This window comes from Lacerta agilis, chromosome 15 (assembly GCF_009819535.1).
Source record: "Lacerta agilis isolate rLacAgi1 chromosome 15, rLacAgi1.pri, whole genome shotgun sequence".
In the NCBI taxonomy this organism is placed as follows: Eukaryota; Metazoa; Chordata; class Lepidosauria; order Squamata; family Lacertidae; genus Lacerta; species Lacerta agilis.
Window position 1 is genome coordinate 15,098,424 of NC_046326.1, and position 20,181 is coordinate 15,118,604.

Below are 20,181 nucleotides of genomic sequence, written 5' to 3' on the forward strand. Positions count from 1 at the left end.
GATGCGTGAAGCTATGTAGCTGCCTGGAATGGGACGGGGGTTGATCTTGGAGCTAATATAAGTGGGGAACTAAACACAGAGCTGACATGGAAGAGCATTTGAAGCAGCTGTTTCTGGGTTACTGTTGACAGCTCAGTTTGGGGAACGGGGAATCTGCTCAAGGTTTGAGTGGCGATGCTGGACACACATGTGTATCTATAAGATATATAGACTCTCTGCCTACCTCTGCTACAGTTGTGAAGCTTGCTCTGTATGGCCACGCATTGACAAACAGCAAGGCTGGGAGCTACCAGCCTCCAAGGCCAAAGTGACTTCCTTGCCCTTCCGCAGAAACACAGAATGTGGGGTGGAGGGTCCTTGTTGCAAAATATTAGTCTCTGGTAAAATCTAAACCTCTACAAGAGAAAAGTTTGCATATGTAAATACAAACAATGGAGTATTGTCATAAGTCTGCAGAGGCTTCTGTGGCGCTGTCTCTGATTTCCATCATGGACCAAACTGCAGAGCGCAGGCGCCACGATAACAGTTCAGACACTCTGGTGCTCAGCTGTGGAATGAGAGGCTGCTAACCAATGTTAGTCATACTCTTGAGTAGTCCCATTAAAATAAGTGGGTCTTCTCTGAATACAGTTCAGTTGAATAGCACCCAGAAATCCAAAGGTGCTGGGTACTTGTAACATAATGGAGCTTCATTTGCATAGATTCCAGGTTCAGTGAACAGACCAATTTGGGGCTCTTGTGCACCCCTTTGCTACTGAGAGCCATCAAACTCCATGGTAGAGGCAAAACTGGATAGGACACCATACCACGCTAACCAAATAATGAAGAAATCTAATGAATAAGCAATTATAGTACCTTTCAGAAGGGTAAGGTGTGCATGCAACTTGCATTATGCCTATTAAGTGGCTAGTTTATTAAGTGAAAAGGAGACTTTTAGAAAGCTGGTGAAGATGCCGAAAGGAGTTCACAGCTTATCTGAAAAAGTTCCAAATTTATTCTGCTATCTGAATTTTTCCTCACCCAGTGGAAGGATAAATGAGCATTGCCATGACCACTACCAAATTATAAAAGTAGTAACTGGGATTTGCCCTCTGATAAAATGCCTAGTCTAGTCTCCCTTTTAAAGTTCTATTTAAGTAGAAATGGAATATTACTCGCTAATGGTATATTAAGGGGGGATCTTCAGGAGACAACTGTCCCCAAGATGCGTTGCTGTTTCCTATAATAAGAAGATTGGGGTATTCATTTACATTTCTCTGGAATAAGGTTCTGGGTGCAAACTTAATAGCATCGAGCTGCTTGACTGTAATTAACTAGCGAAGTCCTTGAGCCTTTTGGTCTGCCCAGTTCAGTCTGCAAACCTTTCAAATCTGTTGGTCACAGGTGAGAGATGTTGCCCTGAAAGAGCCTGCAATCTATCTAGTCGTGGGATATGAGACTGCCACCCACTCTCACCCCAATTTCTGGCTACAAGGGTGGCACCCAAATATAAATAATAAGGTAAAGCTTTTTCTTTCTGCATTCTGAAATTGTAAACAATACATTTTACAGATACAGCAGACAGAAATTCTCAACTGTGCATGTGTAAAGTGTTTCAGGAAGCTGCACCTGCAGAATTGTAGATTACACATTTGAATATAAGCATTAGATATGGAGGTATTCTGACTCAACTCCACATTTTGGGAAGAATTTGCTTATCTAGGGGGTTGTGTCCAGCAATACTATTCAGAGTAAACCCACTGAAAATAATTGATATGAATAACTTAATTTCAGTGGGTTTAATTGGATATAATTTAGGGCTCATCCACACTTTTGTTTGTACCACAGTTTCTAGCATTTTGTAGCAAACAATAATAACAGGTTTGAGAGAGAGATTATTTTGTCCCGCTGCTCCTCCAGGAAAACCCACTGTTTACCAAAGAATTGGAACAAAATGAAATTAATAGAAAAACCCAAATACAATTTTGTCCCTCTTGTGAACCAGTCCAAAAATAGCTCCTGAACAAGAATTTGCATTTATTGGATAACAACCTAAAGGCTCTCAAACTACAGGTAGGTAGCTGTGTTGGTCTGCCATAGTCAAAACAAAATAAAAAATAAAAAAAATCCTTCCAGTAGCAGCTTAGAGACCAACTAAGTTTGTTCTTGCTCATTTATTGTAATTTCTCCTCCTTTCACAATGTTATTCTCTCATTCCAAACTGCCACTTTCTTCTATTACATTCACTTCAATTTAGTATTCTTTTAAAAATCATGTGTCTACAGTAGTTTCCTCCCCGCCCCCCCCAGTGTGGGGGCACACTAGTCTCCCAGGTGTCTCCTCCCCTGATAGCAGGGCAGGAGGACCTGTGACTTTCCAGATATTGTTGGAATACATCATCCCTAGCCATTGGTTGTGCTGGTTTGGGCTGGTAGGAATTGGAGTCCAACAACGTGGGGAAGGCCAGGGGTTCACCACACCTGGTTTAACTCCTGTGGATTGCCTCGGCGTCCCTACAGCCTTTTGACAAGTCAGTGTGCCAGCAAAACCACCTGTATCCACTAATACAGAAAGCTTCATATGAGGCCATCTCCCCCACTGCAAAGAGGAGCAGCACGTCAGGCAACCAGCTTCCATGCTGGATCCTGTGCTCTGGTCTGAAAAACCAGCAGCAGTGCTGTTACTGTTTTCATTTCCCTTTTCCCTGATTCTTCACCACCCTGTTTTGGTCCTCTCAAGAGGCTACAGCTGCTGGCCTCCTGGCCTCGGAAAGGTGAATCCAGGGCGCATCTGGGCCCTTTAAACTCGACTATGCTGGAAGATGAAAGGATTCATCACATGGTGGGATTGCATCTGCCCTTCAATATGCAGGGGCTCCTTTTTTATTCAAAAAGGGGGGCAGGGAAAGGAAGATGGGCTGCGCCAGGGACCTCCCTTCCCTGGGTGATGTAATGTTCAGCTATAATTAGGTTGATCTCTTGTGAACGAATTTGTTCCAACTGGGAAATATTTGGGGCTGTTTCTTCTGTTTGCTCTTCCTCCGAATGGGGGAGGGTGTCCACTGGCCGGGGGGGGGATTTCCAAGATATTGGGGTGTCCTGTTCCACTCACTCTTGCCCACAGCCCCTTCTGCCACAATGCTAAGATAACACTGCCCGGCCGCACAGAGCTGTTGTAAGGTTTACTGCAACACATACTGCAGTGGTGGGGGACCTTCTAGGCCTCTATGTTTTTATTTATTTATTGCATTTCATAGGATCAGAATTGTAGAGTTGGAAGTGCCGGCAAGGGTCACCTCTTTTGTCCCCCCCTGCAATGTACAAATAACAGCTAAAGAATCCCTGACAGATAGCCACCTAACCTGCCTGAAAACCCCCAATGCCACCTTCTGAGCTAGTCTGTGCCACTGTTGAACAGCTCACCATCAGAGAGGTCTTCCTAATATTTGGTCAGAATCTCCCTCCTTGTACTTTGAATCCATTGGTTTGGGTCCTGCCCTCTGGAGCAGCAGAAAACAAGCTTGCTCCATCTTCCATCTGAAGATTTATATCCCAGCTTTTTCTCCTAGGAGCCCAAGGTGGCGTGTATGGTTCTTCCCTTCCCCATTTAATCCCCACAACAACCCTGTGAAGTAGGTTAGCCTGAGAGGCAGTGACTGACCCAAGGACACCGCCAGTTAACCTCTTGGTTAAGTGGGGATTTGAACCCTGGTCTCCCAGGTTCTAGCCTGACACTCTGACCACTACACCACACTGGCTCTACCTGACACTCAATAAGATATCCCAGTTTGGGGGGGGGGGTGTCTTCTTTTGCCGGCTGTGACTGTAGCTTTGTCCCTTTCCTGGAAGTCCTGTGGGGGCTGCTGCTGCTGCCTGATGTGCTCTGGGCCTCTGGAAGTCACTCTTCTGAACAGCTGTGCAGCCCGTTGTGTAACACAAAGCGGAGCAGGGAGGGGGTTGATGGGCTCCAGATGTTGCAGGGTCTCTGCCAGCATATTTGGACTGTGGGAAAAAGGGGAAATGTGGCCGGCACTCATGATCTCCATCGCCCCCTCCTCCAAGCTGAATGATTGCCAGCTCCACACAAGGTGGTGGGTGGGCCACAACTTCACCTGTGGTGGATCTGGGACCCAGAAGGATCTCTTAGCTGACCCTGCCTGGCTGGCCTGGCTGCCCCCAGTACAGGAAACTGGGCTAGGAAAATCATAGATTCTGCCTCTAGACATTTTCTGGTCCTCACACTTCCTTTCCTGCTCCTCTTCTTTTTTCCATAACTTTCTTTCTGAATCAGGAAGCTGGGAGAGTCCAGGCAGAGCTGTTGTGTTACCTCCTAGTGCCCAAACACCAAAAGGAGGGGACTCCCTGTTTCTTCCCTCACCTGTTGAGCTTCTGTGGAAGGTGGAAGGCAAGACAGCAGGTGGTTCAGGAAGGGCCACAAGAGCAGGTCCACGTGGACTCAGCTGCCCTGCTGCATCCTCTTTTCCAGCCATCTCACCTCCTGTAGGAAAATACCTCTGGGTACCAGCTGCTTACTAGGGCAAAGGAGTATTTGTCCTCTACCTCCACTGGGTATTGCACCCAGGGCAGCAAGACTGAGAGAGGGAGCTGCCTTACCCGTTAGTTCCATCTAGCTCAGTACTGTCCACACAGACAGGCAGCAGCTCTCCAGGATTTCAGACGCACGGGCATTCCCAGCCCTCGCTGGAGGTGCAGACTGAACCTGTCACCTTTGCGTGTCAAGCAGCTGGTGCCACTAAGCTGCAGTCTCTCTCCATTGCGACCAGGAGATCTCCCGTCTCCTCCGTACTCCCAAGAAGGAGGAGGTCACCCTCCCTCGGAGCACGTGCCGCTGCCAAGGGACCAGACGGGGCGTCGAAGTCAGGCGCAGCCAGCCAGCCAGTTGCGCCCCAGCACCTCTCTTGATCCAGCCCTTTGTTCAGGCTCTCCTCCAGCTGCAGCGGCGGCGGCTCCGGTTGCAGCCAGCGAGCAGCGCCTCTCCGGTTTCCAGCCCTGCCTCCTCCTCCTCCTCCTCGGGCACGAGCCGGGGGGGCACTGCCAGTCCCCGGGCGGGCGGCATCCGGCGTGCCTGGCAGGTCACGCGCCGGGCAGCGGCTCATCCCAGCCTGGCACAGAGCGCCCCAGGAAGGGCGGCGAACAAAGGCCAGGCCCGGGGGAAAGGGGCGGGGGCTCCTCCTGCTCGCCCTCCTTCTTGGGCTGAGGCGGAGGGACGGCCCCTCGCTGAGGAAAAAAGAGTCAGGTCGGGGCGAGGAGGAGACGTGGGGTCTAGCGCTCCGCTCGGAGGCAGCGCGAGCGAGCGGTCGAGCGGGCTCCGCAGGTAGGGGCGCCCCGTCGGGGCCACCAGCCAGGTAAGCGGGACGGGGCGGCGAAGGATAATTCCCTTCTTTGGACGGGACGCACCTGCCGGGGATGGAACTGGGATGGGGAGGGGGGCTCTTTCCCGGGATTGGGGCGGGTCCCTGGCCCCTTCGAAGCCACCCCCCCCCAATCTTCCCCTTTCCAAATGCCCCCAGCTATTGTTCGTATCCGTGTCTGGGTATATATGGGTGTTGGGTGGGGGCGAGATGTCCATGTAGCCAGCGGTGCCCCCTCCCTTATAGGCGATTGGCTCGACTCCCCTCTTGTCTATCTCCAAGGGAGCTTCTTCCTGGATGGCACCTGAAGGGGGCACCGGTGGGGGGGGGGAGCTCGCCTGCCCGCCTCCCTGCCTGGACGGACGTGGCGCATTCCACACATTTTTGGCATTTCTGCTCCCTAATCCGCGCAGCGAGAGAGTCTTCGGGACTGGAGAGAAGGAGAAGGGGGACCTGCGGCGTCTTGGCAGGAGGGGAGACTGGCAGCCGCATGGAGCCCCCTCCCCGAGCTTCTGGGGAGCAGAAAAGAGGGTTCCTGTATCCTGTTCCCACCTGAGGGGGTTGATTCAGAAGCCCTGAGCACTTTCCCTCAGTGCCAGAGTCCCAAGCGCCCTAAGGGGACGTTATGAGTACAGATCCTCTCCAACAGTACCGGTTGAGACGTAGGGACAAAAGATCTGGGTCATCGAATGTGGCTTGTGGACAGGATTGAGCTGTGTGCGTCGCTCTCCCCACCTGAAACAATGTAATGCTTTTCTGGCTTTTTAAAAAGTGCACATTTCCTTTGTTGAACTGACAAGGAAGGCGGCTGGAGACTTTAATGGTGACAGCCTCTCTCTGTTTACCTGCGCTGCTGGTTTGTGGGAGGCCCAAGTGGGGAGCAAGGCCAGGGATAGAACCTGGACTCATTTAGGACAAGGGGAGCTCTTCCAAAGGCACTGGGGTGAAGCCACCCCAAAAGCCAAGGCACCCAGAGTGGGCAGCAGCAGGACTGATCAGCCATCTCCACACCCCTAGCAGAGAATCCCTGGGAATGCTCTCCGAGTACAGGGGGGTGGCTTTGCCATGATGCTCTGGCTGAACCTGTGGAACTCCTGCCTGTGATAGTGACAGGATGAATTGATTGAGGATGAGTGGAGGGATGCTTTCTTTTACTTGCAGGACTCCTAGAGAGTTCCTCTTTGTAATGAGATTTTTATTAAAGTTTTTCATGATATAATAAAACGGCGGCTACAAAAAACACACACACAAAATAATAATAATATGGAGTCCTCTTTTAAAAGCAATTCTTAGCCCTTGGGAGACCTTGGGACAGCAAGTCCTTTTAGTGCATCTTTAAGGTCAGTTCTCTCTCTGCAACAACAGAGTGGGAGGCATCCAGTCCACCTTTGAGATGGCTGATCCCCTTGGAGGCAAAGGACAAATTGTCTGGTTGCCTTGCCTAGTTGTGGCTAACCTCCTTGGGGCCAGTTCTGTTTTGTGCTCAGGGCGGTGCCCAGAATGTTCTGAGACTTTCTTCACAAATGAACCAGGGAGCCTGTTGCTCTTGGATCTGCCCCATGAAAGGGTTTATTGAGCGGAGGGCAATTTTCTTTCTCCCCCCCCCCTTTCATTTAATCAGGATTTGCCAGTCCTGGGAATGAGGTAGGCATCGTGTGTGCGTGACATTTTCTGGCAGCCACAGAGAGCCACCCAGGGACACCTCTCTCTTGGTACTTGGATGCTTATCTGGTGGCAATTTTGAATTCACCCAGTTTATTGGTTTCTCTCCCCAGCTTGAGTTGGGTAGCCAGGATCTGAAATACCCACCTGCTAATGTTAATGTTGGAGAACTACATGGCTATGAGCATCCCATGTGGCAGTGGGCATTGGTGGGCTTCCACAGTTGCTTTTGGGGGCTGCAGCTGCCAGGTTGCTGCCTGACTTATTTGGGGGCACAGGAGCTGAAATGAGACCTCTGTCCCTTGGGGAACTGGGGGGGGGGGACGACTACTGAGCCAGTTTGCCTGGTGGATAGATCTAGCTCTTGGTTTGTTTTCCAAGGGGAAGTGGCTGTTGCCCCTGTTATTGTCCGCTGTTGTCTTGGCAACCTGTGGCCTGGGCTGGGCCTCCCCTTTTTGCCTGTGGATGGGACAGGAAAGGCTGTTTCCTCCCAGTGACTCAGGATTGCAAAGGGAACTGGCCTCCAGAGCCTCTTGCTGACTGTGGGAACGGCAGTGCTTTTGGGTGCCCCTCCAGGAGTCAGGATGGTTGTCTTGGATGACTTTTGAGGTGAGTCTCCCTTGCTTGAGGGGGGCCTGGAGGCCTTTGGGGGCCCTCTTTACCTATAGGCTGGACTGTGGAGGATGCACACATGCCTCTTGGCACCTCGAGGAAGGCTCTACTGCTGTGTGGCTCTTTGACAAGCCCTCTTTAGCTTGGGCAAGCCTTGCCAATGCCATCTGTGCCCCACCACTGGCTCTCCCTCCTTCTCCTTGTGGCTGACTCTCCTGCACAAGGACTGGAGGAGTGTGGACAGGCAGAACAGTTCTCACTCTGGTCCAGCTCGATGTGTGTGGGGGGGGAGCTGGTCACCCTGCTCTTGTGTCATCACAGGCTTTTTGGCAATCCAGCCGTTGTGGGCGGCTAGGCCTTGGCCCAGCTCAAGACCAGGGCTGCCGCCCCCAACTTTCCCAGGCTCTTTCCTAGGGTGGGTAGGACAGGCCAAAAGTAGCCTTGCCTAGGAAGGGAGTGGCCCACAAGGAGGTCTGTCAGCTTCTCCTGGAAGGGGCCACATCACAGCTGGGGCTCACAGGCAGGTTTGCCCTTTCTCCCTTCCTTCCCCTTCCCTCAGAGGACCTTTCTCTTCCTCTCTGTTTTCTCTCTGTGTGCTTTGTGTGTGTGGTCCGGCTATGAGCCCCTGCAACTCGCTCGGTCCCCAGGCCCAAGAGGAGGCTCGCAGCCGTCCTGGGCCCGCTTTTTTCTGGAGCTCCGGCCCTTTGGCATTTGCTGCCTGGCCACTCCCAGCCACACAAGCGCCTCATTCTCTGACCTTCTTCGCGGAGAAGAAAGCCGCCTTGTCGCTGCTGGCAAGGTGGGGTGTCCACCCTCCCTCCCTTCTCCAGAACAGAGGCTGCTTGTCAGGGCTTGTGACCTGCTGGAGCAGCTCTGAAGGAGAGAGGGGAAGGCAAGGGAACAGGGAGACCACCACCCCCCCACCCTCACCAAGGCAGTTCCTGCGGAGGTGTCCCCTCCCTCCTCCCCCACTAGCTGGGAGACTTGAGGAGAAAGAAAGGCAAAAAGCCAATATTTCTGGCTGCCTTTTCTGCTGATGAGGAACTCTTGCATCCCCTAATGGGAGGACCTGTGTTCGTTTCAGGGAGGTGGGAAAGGGAGGGAGGGAGAGTTCAGGGCAGAGGCAGGCATGTGCTTCTGCCCTGCTGCAGAGGGGGCTGTGAGTTGAGGGCTCCTGAGCTGTGCCAGTGGTGTGCGAGTGACTGCTTTGCCTCTCTGACGGGGGCCCAGGTGGCTCCTCCAAGGTAGGGCAGTGTTGGGACTCAGCCTGAAGGTGGCGTACTGTGGCTGTCATGGTGGCCTCCCGAGAAGGGGGCTGGGGGTGCAGAGATCTGAGGTGCGGCTGAGAGAGAGAAAGAACCAGAAAAGGGACAATGAAGTAGAATCGCTGGAGCTGTGGGGGCATTAAACATGTTGTCAGTGTGATATTGTTGCTTTTCATGTACACTCTTCCATGTACTTGAGAAAGCAACACGTCTTTCTAGTAATCATGCCAGAGGGGCAAGTAGGTCTGTTTACAATCTAGATTTCAGATGGGGTGAGTGATCAGGGAGCAAGGAGGGGGGAGAGAATGTGTGCAGACACAGTTGGGTGGTGAAGGTGGGGTAGGTGGGGGGGGCAAGGGATTACTCTTGGTTAATCCTAGATTCAACATATGATTCATCTGTCAAGGTCTGAGAAACCTAGATTTTATTTTAATCACCCGCTTCTACACTATTCAAAGTGGCCTTGATGCATAAGTCAAAACAAGATGGTCACTCAGGATGTGTTGGCGTGGGGGTGGGGAATGGATCTCCTGGGTTAATCTTCTGGGCTAGGATTTTTGACCTTCCCTTTTCCTTTAGGGGGACTGTTGCCATGGAGACCTGTAACCGCAATGTGGCCAGCCCAGCTGGTCGAGTGCAGGCACGTCTTCAGGTGAGCTGATCTTGTGAATGGAAGAAACAACAACTTGGAATATTGTGAATGAAAATACTTGTAAACAAAGCGGGATTCTCACCCTCAGGCCAGTGAGTGAGCCTAGGGAGGGCAATACAGGGCCTTTTTGGTGCTGGCCCATTATTTATGGAGTTGGCCTGGAGTCAACTTTGTTATCTTTTGGCAGTGGTTGAAGACTTTCCCTAGTTCTGTGTTGTAACTGATTGTAAGTGCTGTGCTATTGTTGGTTTTGCTGTATTAGGATCTCTCCCCAAAAGGGGTACCACCCTGAAGCAGGCACAGGGGCTGCAACCTTTGTGTGCATCAGCCCCAAATGACCAGGAGATGCTCCCCCACTGCAGCACCAATGGCCTCCTCCTCTCCTTGGCTCATCAGCCTTCAGGGCTTCAACAGAGCAGGGTGGCTCCCTGCTCCTCAGCTCCTGTTATTGTCCAATTAGGAGGATTGGCCCTAAATCCCTTAGGGTTAATTGGCTTGCTGTGATCCTATTAGAGTGAGCTACAGACCCTGGATACTGCCTGCAACTGGGGCAGTTCTCTTCCTTCCTCTCCCACCTTCTCCCAAATCTCAGCCAACCCCATGCATTGGCCATCCACCCCATTCCCTTAGACCCACATCTCGCGGTGGTGGTGAAGATGAAGGCTCCAGAGGAGCTGCAGCCAGTTAAAGCTATTCTCCACCTTGCAGAACAGTCTTCTAGACCTGACTGAGACAGGCAAAGGCCTGAAAGTGCAGACTGAAAAGCCACATCTGGTGAGCCTGGGCAGTGGGCGCCTCAGCACTGCCATCACTCTCCTGCCTCTGGAAGAAGGTAAGCACCTGCAGGTCTGGTTGGGTAGCCCCTTCCTGTGTGGAGGACAACATCAGGGCACCAGCCAGGAATGTGGCCCAGCAGAATCTCTCCAACCTTGATGCACTGGCACATCCAGTTTAGGAATCTCTTTTGGGCAGCCTTGGCTACTCTCAGACCCCTGGCTGTTAAGCTCCCTAGGTGAGAGGGGGCACCTGGTTCTCCTCCCGGGAACCAGCCAGGCAGAAGAGCCACTTGGGGTACAGTGGCTGCCCCACATCCTGCCCTGCTGAGCATCTGCCTGTGTCTCCTTGCAGGCAAAACTGTGCTGGGCTCAGCCGCCGGGGACATTGTGCTGCAGGGGGCCGGCGTGGCACCCAAGCACTGCTTCATTGAGAACATGCACGGGACTCTCACTCTGCACCCCTGTGGCAACCCGTGCGCCATAGATGGCTTGGCAGTCACACGCCCCACACGCCTTTCTCAAGGTAAGGAGGCTGGTGGGTTGGTGGTTTTCCTTGTTACTAATATATCCCTCCCTTTCTACCGGTGGGAGCAAACAGCTACTTAACACTATAGCCTGACAATTTAAAAAATGACTCTAACAACCTCTAACAACCACGTATACAGAGTAGCTTTGTGGGCAAGGAAGCCGATTGCATTTCCAAAGGCCTGGGCAAGCAACAAACGTTTTCGCCTTGCCCCAAAATGAAGCCAGTGGGTGGGACTCCTGAAACTCCCTTGGGAAGGCTGCAATGGGATGTGGCTTTCTTCTCCCCCTCCCCCAAGGTAGGGGTCGTGGCAGCTGATGAGCAGAGGCAGCGGCTCCTTGGATGCAGGAGGTGCCTGGAGTTGTGAGATGTCTGGGGCAGGGAACTGCAGACCCATAGGATGTCCTGCAGGTCCAAAGGGTTATTAGAGGATCCAGGGTAGCAAATGTTTTATTTGTTTTCTTAAGATTTATACACCGCTTGAATTTATTTATTTTTTTAAAAAAGCTCTCAAGTGGTTTACAGAAGATAAAACATGCACCCACATTCTTTTGAGGATCAACCTTGGAGGAAGGGAGAAGAAGGGTGGGGGTAGCATGCTGCTTTCTGGTGGGGGCCGCGGAGCTCACTTTGCTTTTCGCTTGGCCATGCAATGCATGCTGTGGCCTAGGTAGGTCCCTGGCCTGTGGACGGCCAGGCCTGACTCCAGCATAGGTGGCTGCTGGTCAGGCACTCGTTCAGTTCGGCTGTGCCTTCTGGTAGTTGTTTCTGAGGCAAGGCTGAGTCGCTTGGGGCCTACAGCCAGGGAGGGCACCGGCGAATCCGCTGCTGGTGTGGTTTTTCATAATCTGCAAATGAATTTTGGCTCCGCTCTGCCTGATGATTTGCTGAGTTCTGCCTTTGGCCTGGCCTGAGGAAGCTGTGGGGAGGGGCTGCTGCCAGGCGAGGCCCCTCCTTAGCAAGGATTAGACTGCTGTCAGATATCAAAGGTATCTGACAGCTGCAGCGCTGGCACGTGGGCGGCCCAAACAATGGCCGAGACTGTCTGTGCAGAGGGACACTTGAGGAAAGTAGGTGGCTGGTGGGCTCCAGGCCAGGCAGCGCCCCAAGGGGGACTTGGGGAGCCCCCTTCCTGGGGGGGTCTGGAGCAACCACTGCCCCCCCCCCAAAAGTGTGGGCTGCTGTTGCTGAGGAAGGCTCACTGATGGGGCCACACCAAGATGCTGGCACTGCAGCAAATCTCTCTTTTCTGTGGCTTTTTGTCCTTGGCAGGCAGGCAGGCAGGCAGGCAGGCTCTTGCTTGGCACAAACAAAGGGAAATTCAACAAAATAGGAACAGTGACAAGTCCAAGTTCAGAGAGGGAAAGAATGTCTTTAGCCTCCCAAGTTTGGGCCGGGTGCTGGATAGCGCTTTGCTACACTCTTTCTCTGCACACATAGAGAGAGCGGGGGCGAGAGAAGCTGTTGCTCGTCTGCCTGTCCTTGTCCCTGGGGCTGCCAGGGACACGGCAGGGGAGGAGGGGGCTGTTCCTTGGTGGATGCCAAGCTGGCATTTGCTGGGAGGTCGTGAAACTGGCAGTTCTGCGACACTCACTTGGTGGCTCCAGGCAGACTGGGAAAGCCTGCATGGTTCTTGCAGCTACCTTGATAGCGGACTCCTAACTGACTCCAGAGAGGACCGGGGGCTTTATCCCAGCTGGGGTCTTCCAGACCAGGTGCTTGCCTTCGCTCAACAAACTGGCCCCCTTGGGATCCACTCACAAACATCACTGGTGGGTGGAAGGTGGTTTGCTGAATGTGTCCACTCGCCAGTGTTTCCTTCCCTTGAATGCTTTGCAGATGCTTGAGATGCTGCTATGATGTTACTCTTTCTACTCCCAAAGGAAGGGAAGGACTGAGGTTGCATCCTGGAGGCCTGGGAGATTTTCTATGTGTGTGGTCCCTAATGTCCAGGTGCTGGTCAGACCTGGCAAAGTAGGAAGGAGTGCACTTGGGTGGAAGGGCATGACATGTCCTGATCAATGGTGCAGATACTGACCAGTATGGCAGGAGGGAGGCAGCTGGTTGGGAGGCAATTTTGCAGTAGGACTGGGCTGTCTGAAATCTACAACCTACAGCAGCTATGCAGCTGGGGGACAGGGAATGGGAAGGTGGATTAGGGGGATTTCAGAATTCCCTGGTGCTTGATCTTTAGTGATGCTTTCACCTGAGTTATCTGTAGTGAACTTGCACAGAATTCCTGGCTGGGTGGGTACAGTGCAAGAGCCAGCAGAAAGTCCGACTCAGATACCAGGTCCAGAGAGAGGCACCAATTGTGCACCTTTTTCACAGGTGCCACACACTGGGTTGACGTTTTCATTGCACTGTCTACTGTGACTGCAAGACTGCTTTTACAGGCAGTCACTAGCAGTTCAGATCCTATTAGTGTGTAAGTAAACTGAGGACTTTTTGCCCTACAGTGCATCCCTTTGGACTTGCCTACATGGGAGTGGATTTGCAATTTCAATGCCCAGTCATCCAATTTGGAAAGATCCTCATGGAGCTCCTTGCAACCCCTTTTTGTTCTTGCCAGCCTATTTTATTTTACTATATGACTTGCCATATGGAAACTTCTTTGAAGTCATACATGATGGAAAGTGATAGATAAAAAAAAATACTGAACGATTGGGTGTTTTCAGCAAACTGGCTATCTGACTGGTCACTCCTAAATCCAGGTGATTGATAAACAAGTTCAAAAACACAGGTCCCAATACAGATTTTTGGGGCACCCCATTTCTTGGTCCCCTCTATCAGGAAAACTGCAATTTTATTCTTTTTCTTTGCTTCTTGTTTCTTAAGCAGTTTCTGATCCATAAGAGGATCTTATTCCCTAACTGCTATGCTTACTTGGGAATATTTGGTGAGGGACTTTTAGCAAATGCTTTTTGAAAGTCTAAGGATGTACTCTCTGCCAAAACACTCTTCTTCATGAGCTTACTGACAAAGGTTAATGAGACTTTTGACTTTCCCTTGCAAACTTCCTTTTTAACCCATCGCCTCATTCTTTAGAAGTTTCCTCTTTTGAAGTCAAATGTGACTGTACTTTCTTGGAAACGGCCCACTTACATCTTGCTCCAAGTCCTCCTTGGTGCCACTTAGGATTATGTCCAGGGTCATCTCCTCTCTGGTTGGTTCCTTGACCAGCTGTTCTAGGGCAATCATTTAGGGTACTGTATCTATAGACCTTTTTGCCGTGAGTGGAGCATACATGAGCCCAGTCTTACTTGAGTGAAATTCATTCAATTTGCCCATTAGCACACCACTTCCTCCCTGACTTCATTCTCCATCTCCCAGAACACTTGTCAGGAAATTGACAGCATGTCTGTCACCAGTACTAGTCACCCACAGCAGTTCCGTGGAGAAGTCTGCCCATTTAAGTCAATCTAATTCAGGCTTTTTTAACACTGCCTGGCAGGAAGAGGCTCTCTAGGATTTCAGGTAGGGTCTCTCCCAGTCCTATGTGGAAATGTTATTGGAGATTGAACCTGGGACATTCTGCATGCAAATCAGGTGTTCAGCTGTGGCCCTTGGAGATTCATTTCCCTCTTTAAGAACAGCCCTGTTGGGTTGTGGGAAACCCTACAAAGCAGGACAGGAGTGCAACAGCTTTCTTCAGCTATTGATGATGGTGGTCTGACCTGATGTTGCAAGTTCACGTGGCCTACTAATTTGAGATTTAAAGTATTTATTTGACACATCGAGAGCCACGGAATCACGTGTTCAGGTCACATAAAAAGTAAAGCATAGTCATATTGGTCCATAAGAAAAGAAAAAATAATAATGTTTAGGCTCACCAAAATATCACAAAACAGTATGCACTCTTTGGGCCTAATAATGCAATGGCCCCAATTTGGTTTTTGAACTGATGTTCAGGATGCATTATAGCATTGAACACAAGTTTCCTGCTCTTGGGGGCTTTGTTATTTAATAATAATAATAAAAACACCAAACCAACACACTCTCTGCATTGGTCTTGGACCACAGTGGAGAGCTTTGGTGCCTCCCCAGGAGGTCTCACCTGCCTGAAAGGGGGCCGCAAAACCACATGCCTACATCAGAAAGGTGCTAACACACAGGCTCCTATTTTGCACCCACATCTGGGCATTAAGCATGTGCTGGTTTCAGCCCCAAGATATGGTACTGCTATTCCCTTTCTCCAATATTCAGTCCCTTATTTCCTCCTCCCCGTTGTCATTTTCTCTTCGGGATGTGGTTGGCGTCTGTGTGGACTGAAGAAACCGTTAAGCGAATCGTTGCTCTCTGCAGAGCAAAGAATGGGGATCTGGAACTAGTGATCTCCTTAAGGACTCTCCGCCTCCGCCCCAAACACACACATTTTCTAGGGAGCTCCTCCACACACCACCGGGTGCAGCAGCCAGCCCTTTCATACAAAGATCACAGTGTCAGATTTTCCAGAGACTCCATGTTTCCTGCCTGAATCACTCTCTTTCCCACCCCCCTGCCTGCCAAGACCCTGGAAAGAGAATCCCATTAAAAATATTTTAAAAATTAATAGCCCCGAGGACTCCCCTGGGCCGAGAGAGGAAAATAGTTGAGCTACTTCTCTCCATGACTGAGTCAATCCCAGCCACACACACACACACACAAATGCTTTCGCAAGGCGTGGGCCGAAGCCTGTTGTGCCTGGCTGGAGAGAGCGAGCAGACTGCAGACACAGATGTGCTCTTATAGATGCCTCCCCCCTCTCCTTCCCCCCCCATTGTGCTGCTAAACTGTGATCTCACATGTGGGAGGGACGGAAGCAGCAGCAGCAGCAGCAGCAGCAGCAGCAGCAGCAGCAGCAGCGTGAAGCCAGAGCAGCCCATCACCCTGCAAAGGACCCTGCAGTTGCCCTATATTTTTCCATGCTAGTAAATCCCACCAAGGCTGCCCTAGTTCGAAGCACATCATCGCCATGTCACTTGAAAGCTCATCCCAAATCGCAGCTCAGGAGGCTGAGGTGCACCCTGACCAAAAATGGGATCCTGGGAGGGGGCAGAAACTCCCAGGGGCCGATGCACCTAGAGATTTGAAGGCAGGGGGCTTAGGGTTTCACTCTGGCCCTTTTTAGCCATAGCTGGGGTACAACCTGGCCTTTGGATCTCTCCTGTCCCTTTGTCCAACCTGGGGGGTGGGTGGGAGATGCTTTCTAACCGACAGCAGCCTCTACCAATGAGGTCCTTACTCCATTTTGAGGAAAGGCTGGGCCCAGTCCATGTAGCAGGGGGGAGACCTTGTGCCCAGAATTTCCTCCCGGAGAGACAACTGGTGACTTGTGCTTCTACTAGCCTTCGGACTCTGCTTTTCAGGGATGATTCGGCTTCAGTTTCTGCTGGCTTATCCAGGCCATCCAAGGCACTGGGCTTCTCCAGTTCTTCTTCTGAGCTACCTTCTCTTTCTCCCAAGCACTGTTTTATTTTTTTATTTATGCCACCACTGACATCAGGCACCATCTCCAGCAGGTTTCCAGGGGAGGTTAGAAAAAAAAACTTAAAAAGCACACCTATATAAACGAAGCTTTAAAACACTACCATACAAAAGAGCAGTTTAAAGCAGCCAGCTGAGTTTTAAACGGAACAAGCAGTATAAAAGCCAGGGGAAGTGAAAAGAGGTCTGGCATTGAGGCAGGCACCAGGTGAGCCTCTGTGGGGGAGCATGCTGCCCCACTCCTTTCCTGCCCCAGAGTGTTCACCTTGTGAGGGTTTGATCTTTCCAGTGAAGGGAAGAGGTGGCTGCTTTGCTTTCTCTGTCTGTCAACCTTTTCTCCTGCCCCTCTTTCAGGGCTCAGTGCGTCTTCACTCTCATTTTCACTTCACAATAGCCCTGCAAGGGAGCTTAAGGTGCAGGATAGGAGCAAGCCTCTCCCATAGGTGTCCGATGTCTGCTGCACCCACAGTCTCTCAGGGAGCTTGTGAGCTAGTTGTTCAGGCACACTACAATCTCCCTTGAGGCAACAAAATTGAATTTTTTTGGGGGGGGGGGGCATTCATTAAATCACACTCCTTGATCAGCTGAATCTGGAGGAAGTCACAGTGAAAATGCAATCATTTAAGCAGCCTGGCTCCTGCATGGTGTCATTCGGCGGCGCAGATGCGGGTGGGCAAGGTTCACACTGCAGGGGGTGATTTCTCTCTCACCCCCCCCCCCTCAAGAAAAGAGGGCATTCAAAATAACGCTGCAATGCTCTTGTGTTTGGCAGCTGCCTGCAAAGAAGAGTCCAAAATGGGGAGGCAAAAAGGGGTGTTTTTTTTGGGGGGGGGGTAATTAGGCGCAGTTTTTTTTGCCTAGAGTCTGCTTCTTTCAAAGGGATGTTGAAACTGTTTAAGGACCCACCAGCACAGAATTTATTGGCAGAATAAAAGCGGGTGAGAGCGGTGCCTTTCCGCAGCTCTTAACTGGTCACAGCTCCGGTTTTCTCTCCGGCACCTTTCCCAACAACCCTGCAAGGCAGGCCAGTATCATGGCTGCAACACCCCCACCCACAGCCGGAGCTGAGTCCAGCGAAAGGGCTGCTACTACTAGCGAGTCCTCGGAGGGGGTCGGCGGCCCCGAGTCCCAGCCTCCTTTCGGCCACAGCAGGCTTCCTCAAACTCGGCCCTCCAGATGTTTTTGGCCTACAACTCCCATGATCCCTATCTAGCAGGACCAGTGGTCAGGGACGATGGGATTTGTCTCAAAAACATCTGGAGGGCCGAGTTTGAGGAAGCCTGGGTCACAGCCTCGACGGGCAGTCTCTGTCCCTACCGACCTGCGCGAAGTAAAGCCCGGCCAGCCGCCTCGTGGCCAGACGAGGGCGCAGCCCTTCTGCCGTCCAGGCGCTGCTCCGGGGGAAGCGGCGGTAGCGACCCCGGCCCTGCAGAGCAAGGGACTTCGCGGCAATCCACCCACCCCCCGCCTCCAGGGGTCCCGCCGCTGCGCCCCCTCTTCCTGCCGAGACCCCCCCCCCCGAGGTCCGCCTCCGCGGCGCCCCCTCCCCGGTCTCACTGCCCGGCTGCGCGACGGAAGCAGGGGAGGAGCCGCCCCCTGAATAGACCCCGCCAGCTGGGGCCGGGCTTGGCACCGCGAAAGGCGCGGCCACACCGGGATCGGGCGCGCCACACTGAGGAGGAGGCGGCGGCGGCACGACGGGGGCAGGTGAGTGCGCCGGGGGCGGGGGCGCGTCCTCCTCGCCGCGGTGCCTTTCGAGGGAGAAAAGGCGGCGGCCGCCCCGGCCTCGGCGGGCTTGCAACAGGCGGTCCAGCCGCAGGCGCTATTTTTAGGAGTCCCCAAAGTGGCGCCGGCAGGCTGGACCTGGCCAGGCGCGGATGCCGGTCCCCCTCCCCCGGCGTAACGCGCTGTCGCTCCCGGCGCAGAGAAGCTGGGCGGGCCCAGGGAAGCGAGGCAGTCTGGGGCCCGCAATCCGGTTCCGAGTCGGCTCGGCTCGCGTTGCGCGCCTCCCCTCTGCGCTTTCCCCGAGGGACGGCTTCTGATCCTGCTCCAGGCCTGGCGGCCTTTGCGCTCTTTGCCGCCTCCGCTGCCCACAGGAGACGTGGCACCCGACGGGGGGGGGCGCATCACATGGCCCTGGAAGCGACCAGGGGGTTAGCCTGGGCCGCGTGGCCCTCAGGCCTTCCCTGGACGAGTCCAACCGCCTCCCTCTCTTATGCCCCCCCCCATGCTTGGGTAGTTATGCCACCGGTCAGTAGGCGGCGCGCTGGCTAAGAGGAGTAGATTGCACTCAGAGTGTGGCTTCTATTGAGGGGTCTCTGAGAATTGAGGGAGCAAGGTCCAGAAGGTCAGCCAAAAATGGGCAGGGCAAGGGGCTGCCACGGGGCGGGGGGGGGGCGGGCGGGAATGATGCTTGGAGCCCACCTGCACCCTGAATGCCTCGGATCGATTCCCTGGTTATGGTGTTTGCATCTGCTGGCTGACTTGAGTCATACATTAGGTTTCCTGGTAACTTTTTCTGTGCCATCCTGACTGAAGGCTCTTCAGGGCTATGGGGTGCCTAGCTCCTGTGCTGGGGATCCACTCAACCCTAGAACATTGGTCAGACTTGAAGTTAGACGGTGACCCTGTTAAAACCAGAAGATGAACAGGTCATGCAAGACACTGTTTTCAGCTGCAGTTTCTCCTTAAAAAGGAATGTCAGTGGTCTACCTTACATGGTTGTTGTGAGCAAGGTGCAGGCCACGATTTATTGCTGCATAGTTGAATTGCTATAGCCATTATAATGAGAAGGGTCCATATGTGCCTTTCCCAGGCAGCCATCGGGGATCAGAAGTCCAGATGGGGAGCAGCTCAGCCGTGGGTGATTTATCTCTGAGATCCCAGCACAAAGGCCCGGCGATGCTGCCGAGGAGGGAGGGGAGCAGAGAGATTTACAGAGCAGATTGTTTGAGGGGGGTGGATTTGGCATGTGGCAGTTCTGGTGCTCCAATGCACCCAGAGCTTGGTGGGGCACAAAGCCCTGGGGACGTTCCCGACTGCCCCTTTCCTCCCCCTCCTTGGCTGTGTTCCACATGCTGTGCCTTGTACAGGGATGGCAGAGAGGCACAGACTGCCCCCCTCCCTCCTCTGCAGGACAGAGCCACCTGTTCTTTCGCTGGCTCCTGCTTTTACTTACTTCCGCTTCTTCCCAAGGTTCAGGCAGGACAGAGGACAGAATGGTTTTCTCTCCTCTCTCCCTCCCTCTCCCCAGAGTGATCTTTCCTGCCTCCTGACTGGTGTGAAGTGTTTGGGGACTCAGGAAAGGTGGGGTGGGAACTCTGAATTTGTACATGTCTGTGTTGCCCGTATAACTTAAGTCATTTGGGTGGCCCAGTGGAGGAGATGCTTAAGCTGATCCCCTGGGAAAGTAGCTTGCCCACAAGTCCTCCTTTCATCCTGCCTGAAGGAGGAGAGGGGGGTGGTGGCTACCAATGCCTCCCCAGGCCTTTCCTTGAGAGGAGACATATTGTGTCGCACGCACAGAGCTGCAAGATTCATTGTAAGATAAACCTGGCAGCTCCCCTCTGGAGCTGTGGGGGTGGGGAGAGATATTCAGTGAGGCTGGTCAAGTTGTCCTTTTTGAGGATGTGCAGAAGCATCAGTTTTGTCCCTGGGGGAGAAACATGCAGAGATTGAGCAGCAATTTTCATTTCTCCAGAATTCTGCCTCGTAACGTGATCCATAACATCGAGTTTATTCGCCAGCTCCTCAAAAATGCCCTATTCTGTACTGTATTCCATTACCAAGCAGCAAAGCGCTCCTGCACTCTATAGACAAAATAACAGATAGGCACACAAACCAGACACCAGTGATGGCAGCATTCAGAAACC

The 20,181-nt window shown here is 52.6% G+C and overlaps 1 protein-coding gene across 17 annotated transcripts in view; it reads left to right on the forward strand.

The window, feature by feature from the left end:
- Positions 1-4,912: 4,912 nt before the first annotated feature.
- Positions 4,913-20,181, forward strand: part of PHLDB1 (pleckstrin homology like domain family B member 1) — a 43,299-nt gene continuing 28,030 nt past the window's right edge. For 11 of the 17 annotated variants that reach the window (XM_033171326.1, XM_033171331.1, XM_033171328.1 and 8 more), the window contains exons 1-4: positions 5,222-5,344; positions 9,469-9,541; positions 10,250-10,373; positions 10,670-10,840. In XM_033171326.1, the coding sequence (XP_033027217.1) occupies positions 9,482-9,541; positions 10,250-10,373; positions 10,670-10,840 (355 nt within the window). In that variant the 5' untranslated portion in view covers positions 5,222-5,344; positions 9,469-9,481. Of the gene's footprint in view, positions 5,345-7,565; positions 7,622-9,468; positions 9,542-10,249; positions 10,374-10,669; positions 10,841-17,825; positions 18,017-20,181 lie in introns of those variants that run through there. The other 6 variants (XM_033171330.1, XM_033171339.1, XM_033171323.1 and 3 more) reach the window with 6 other exon arrangements.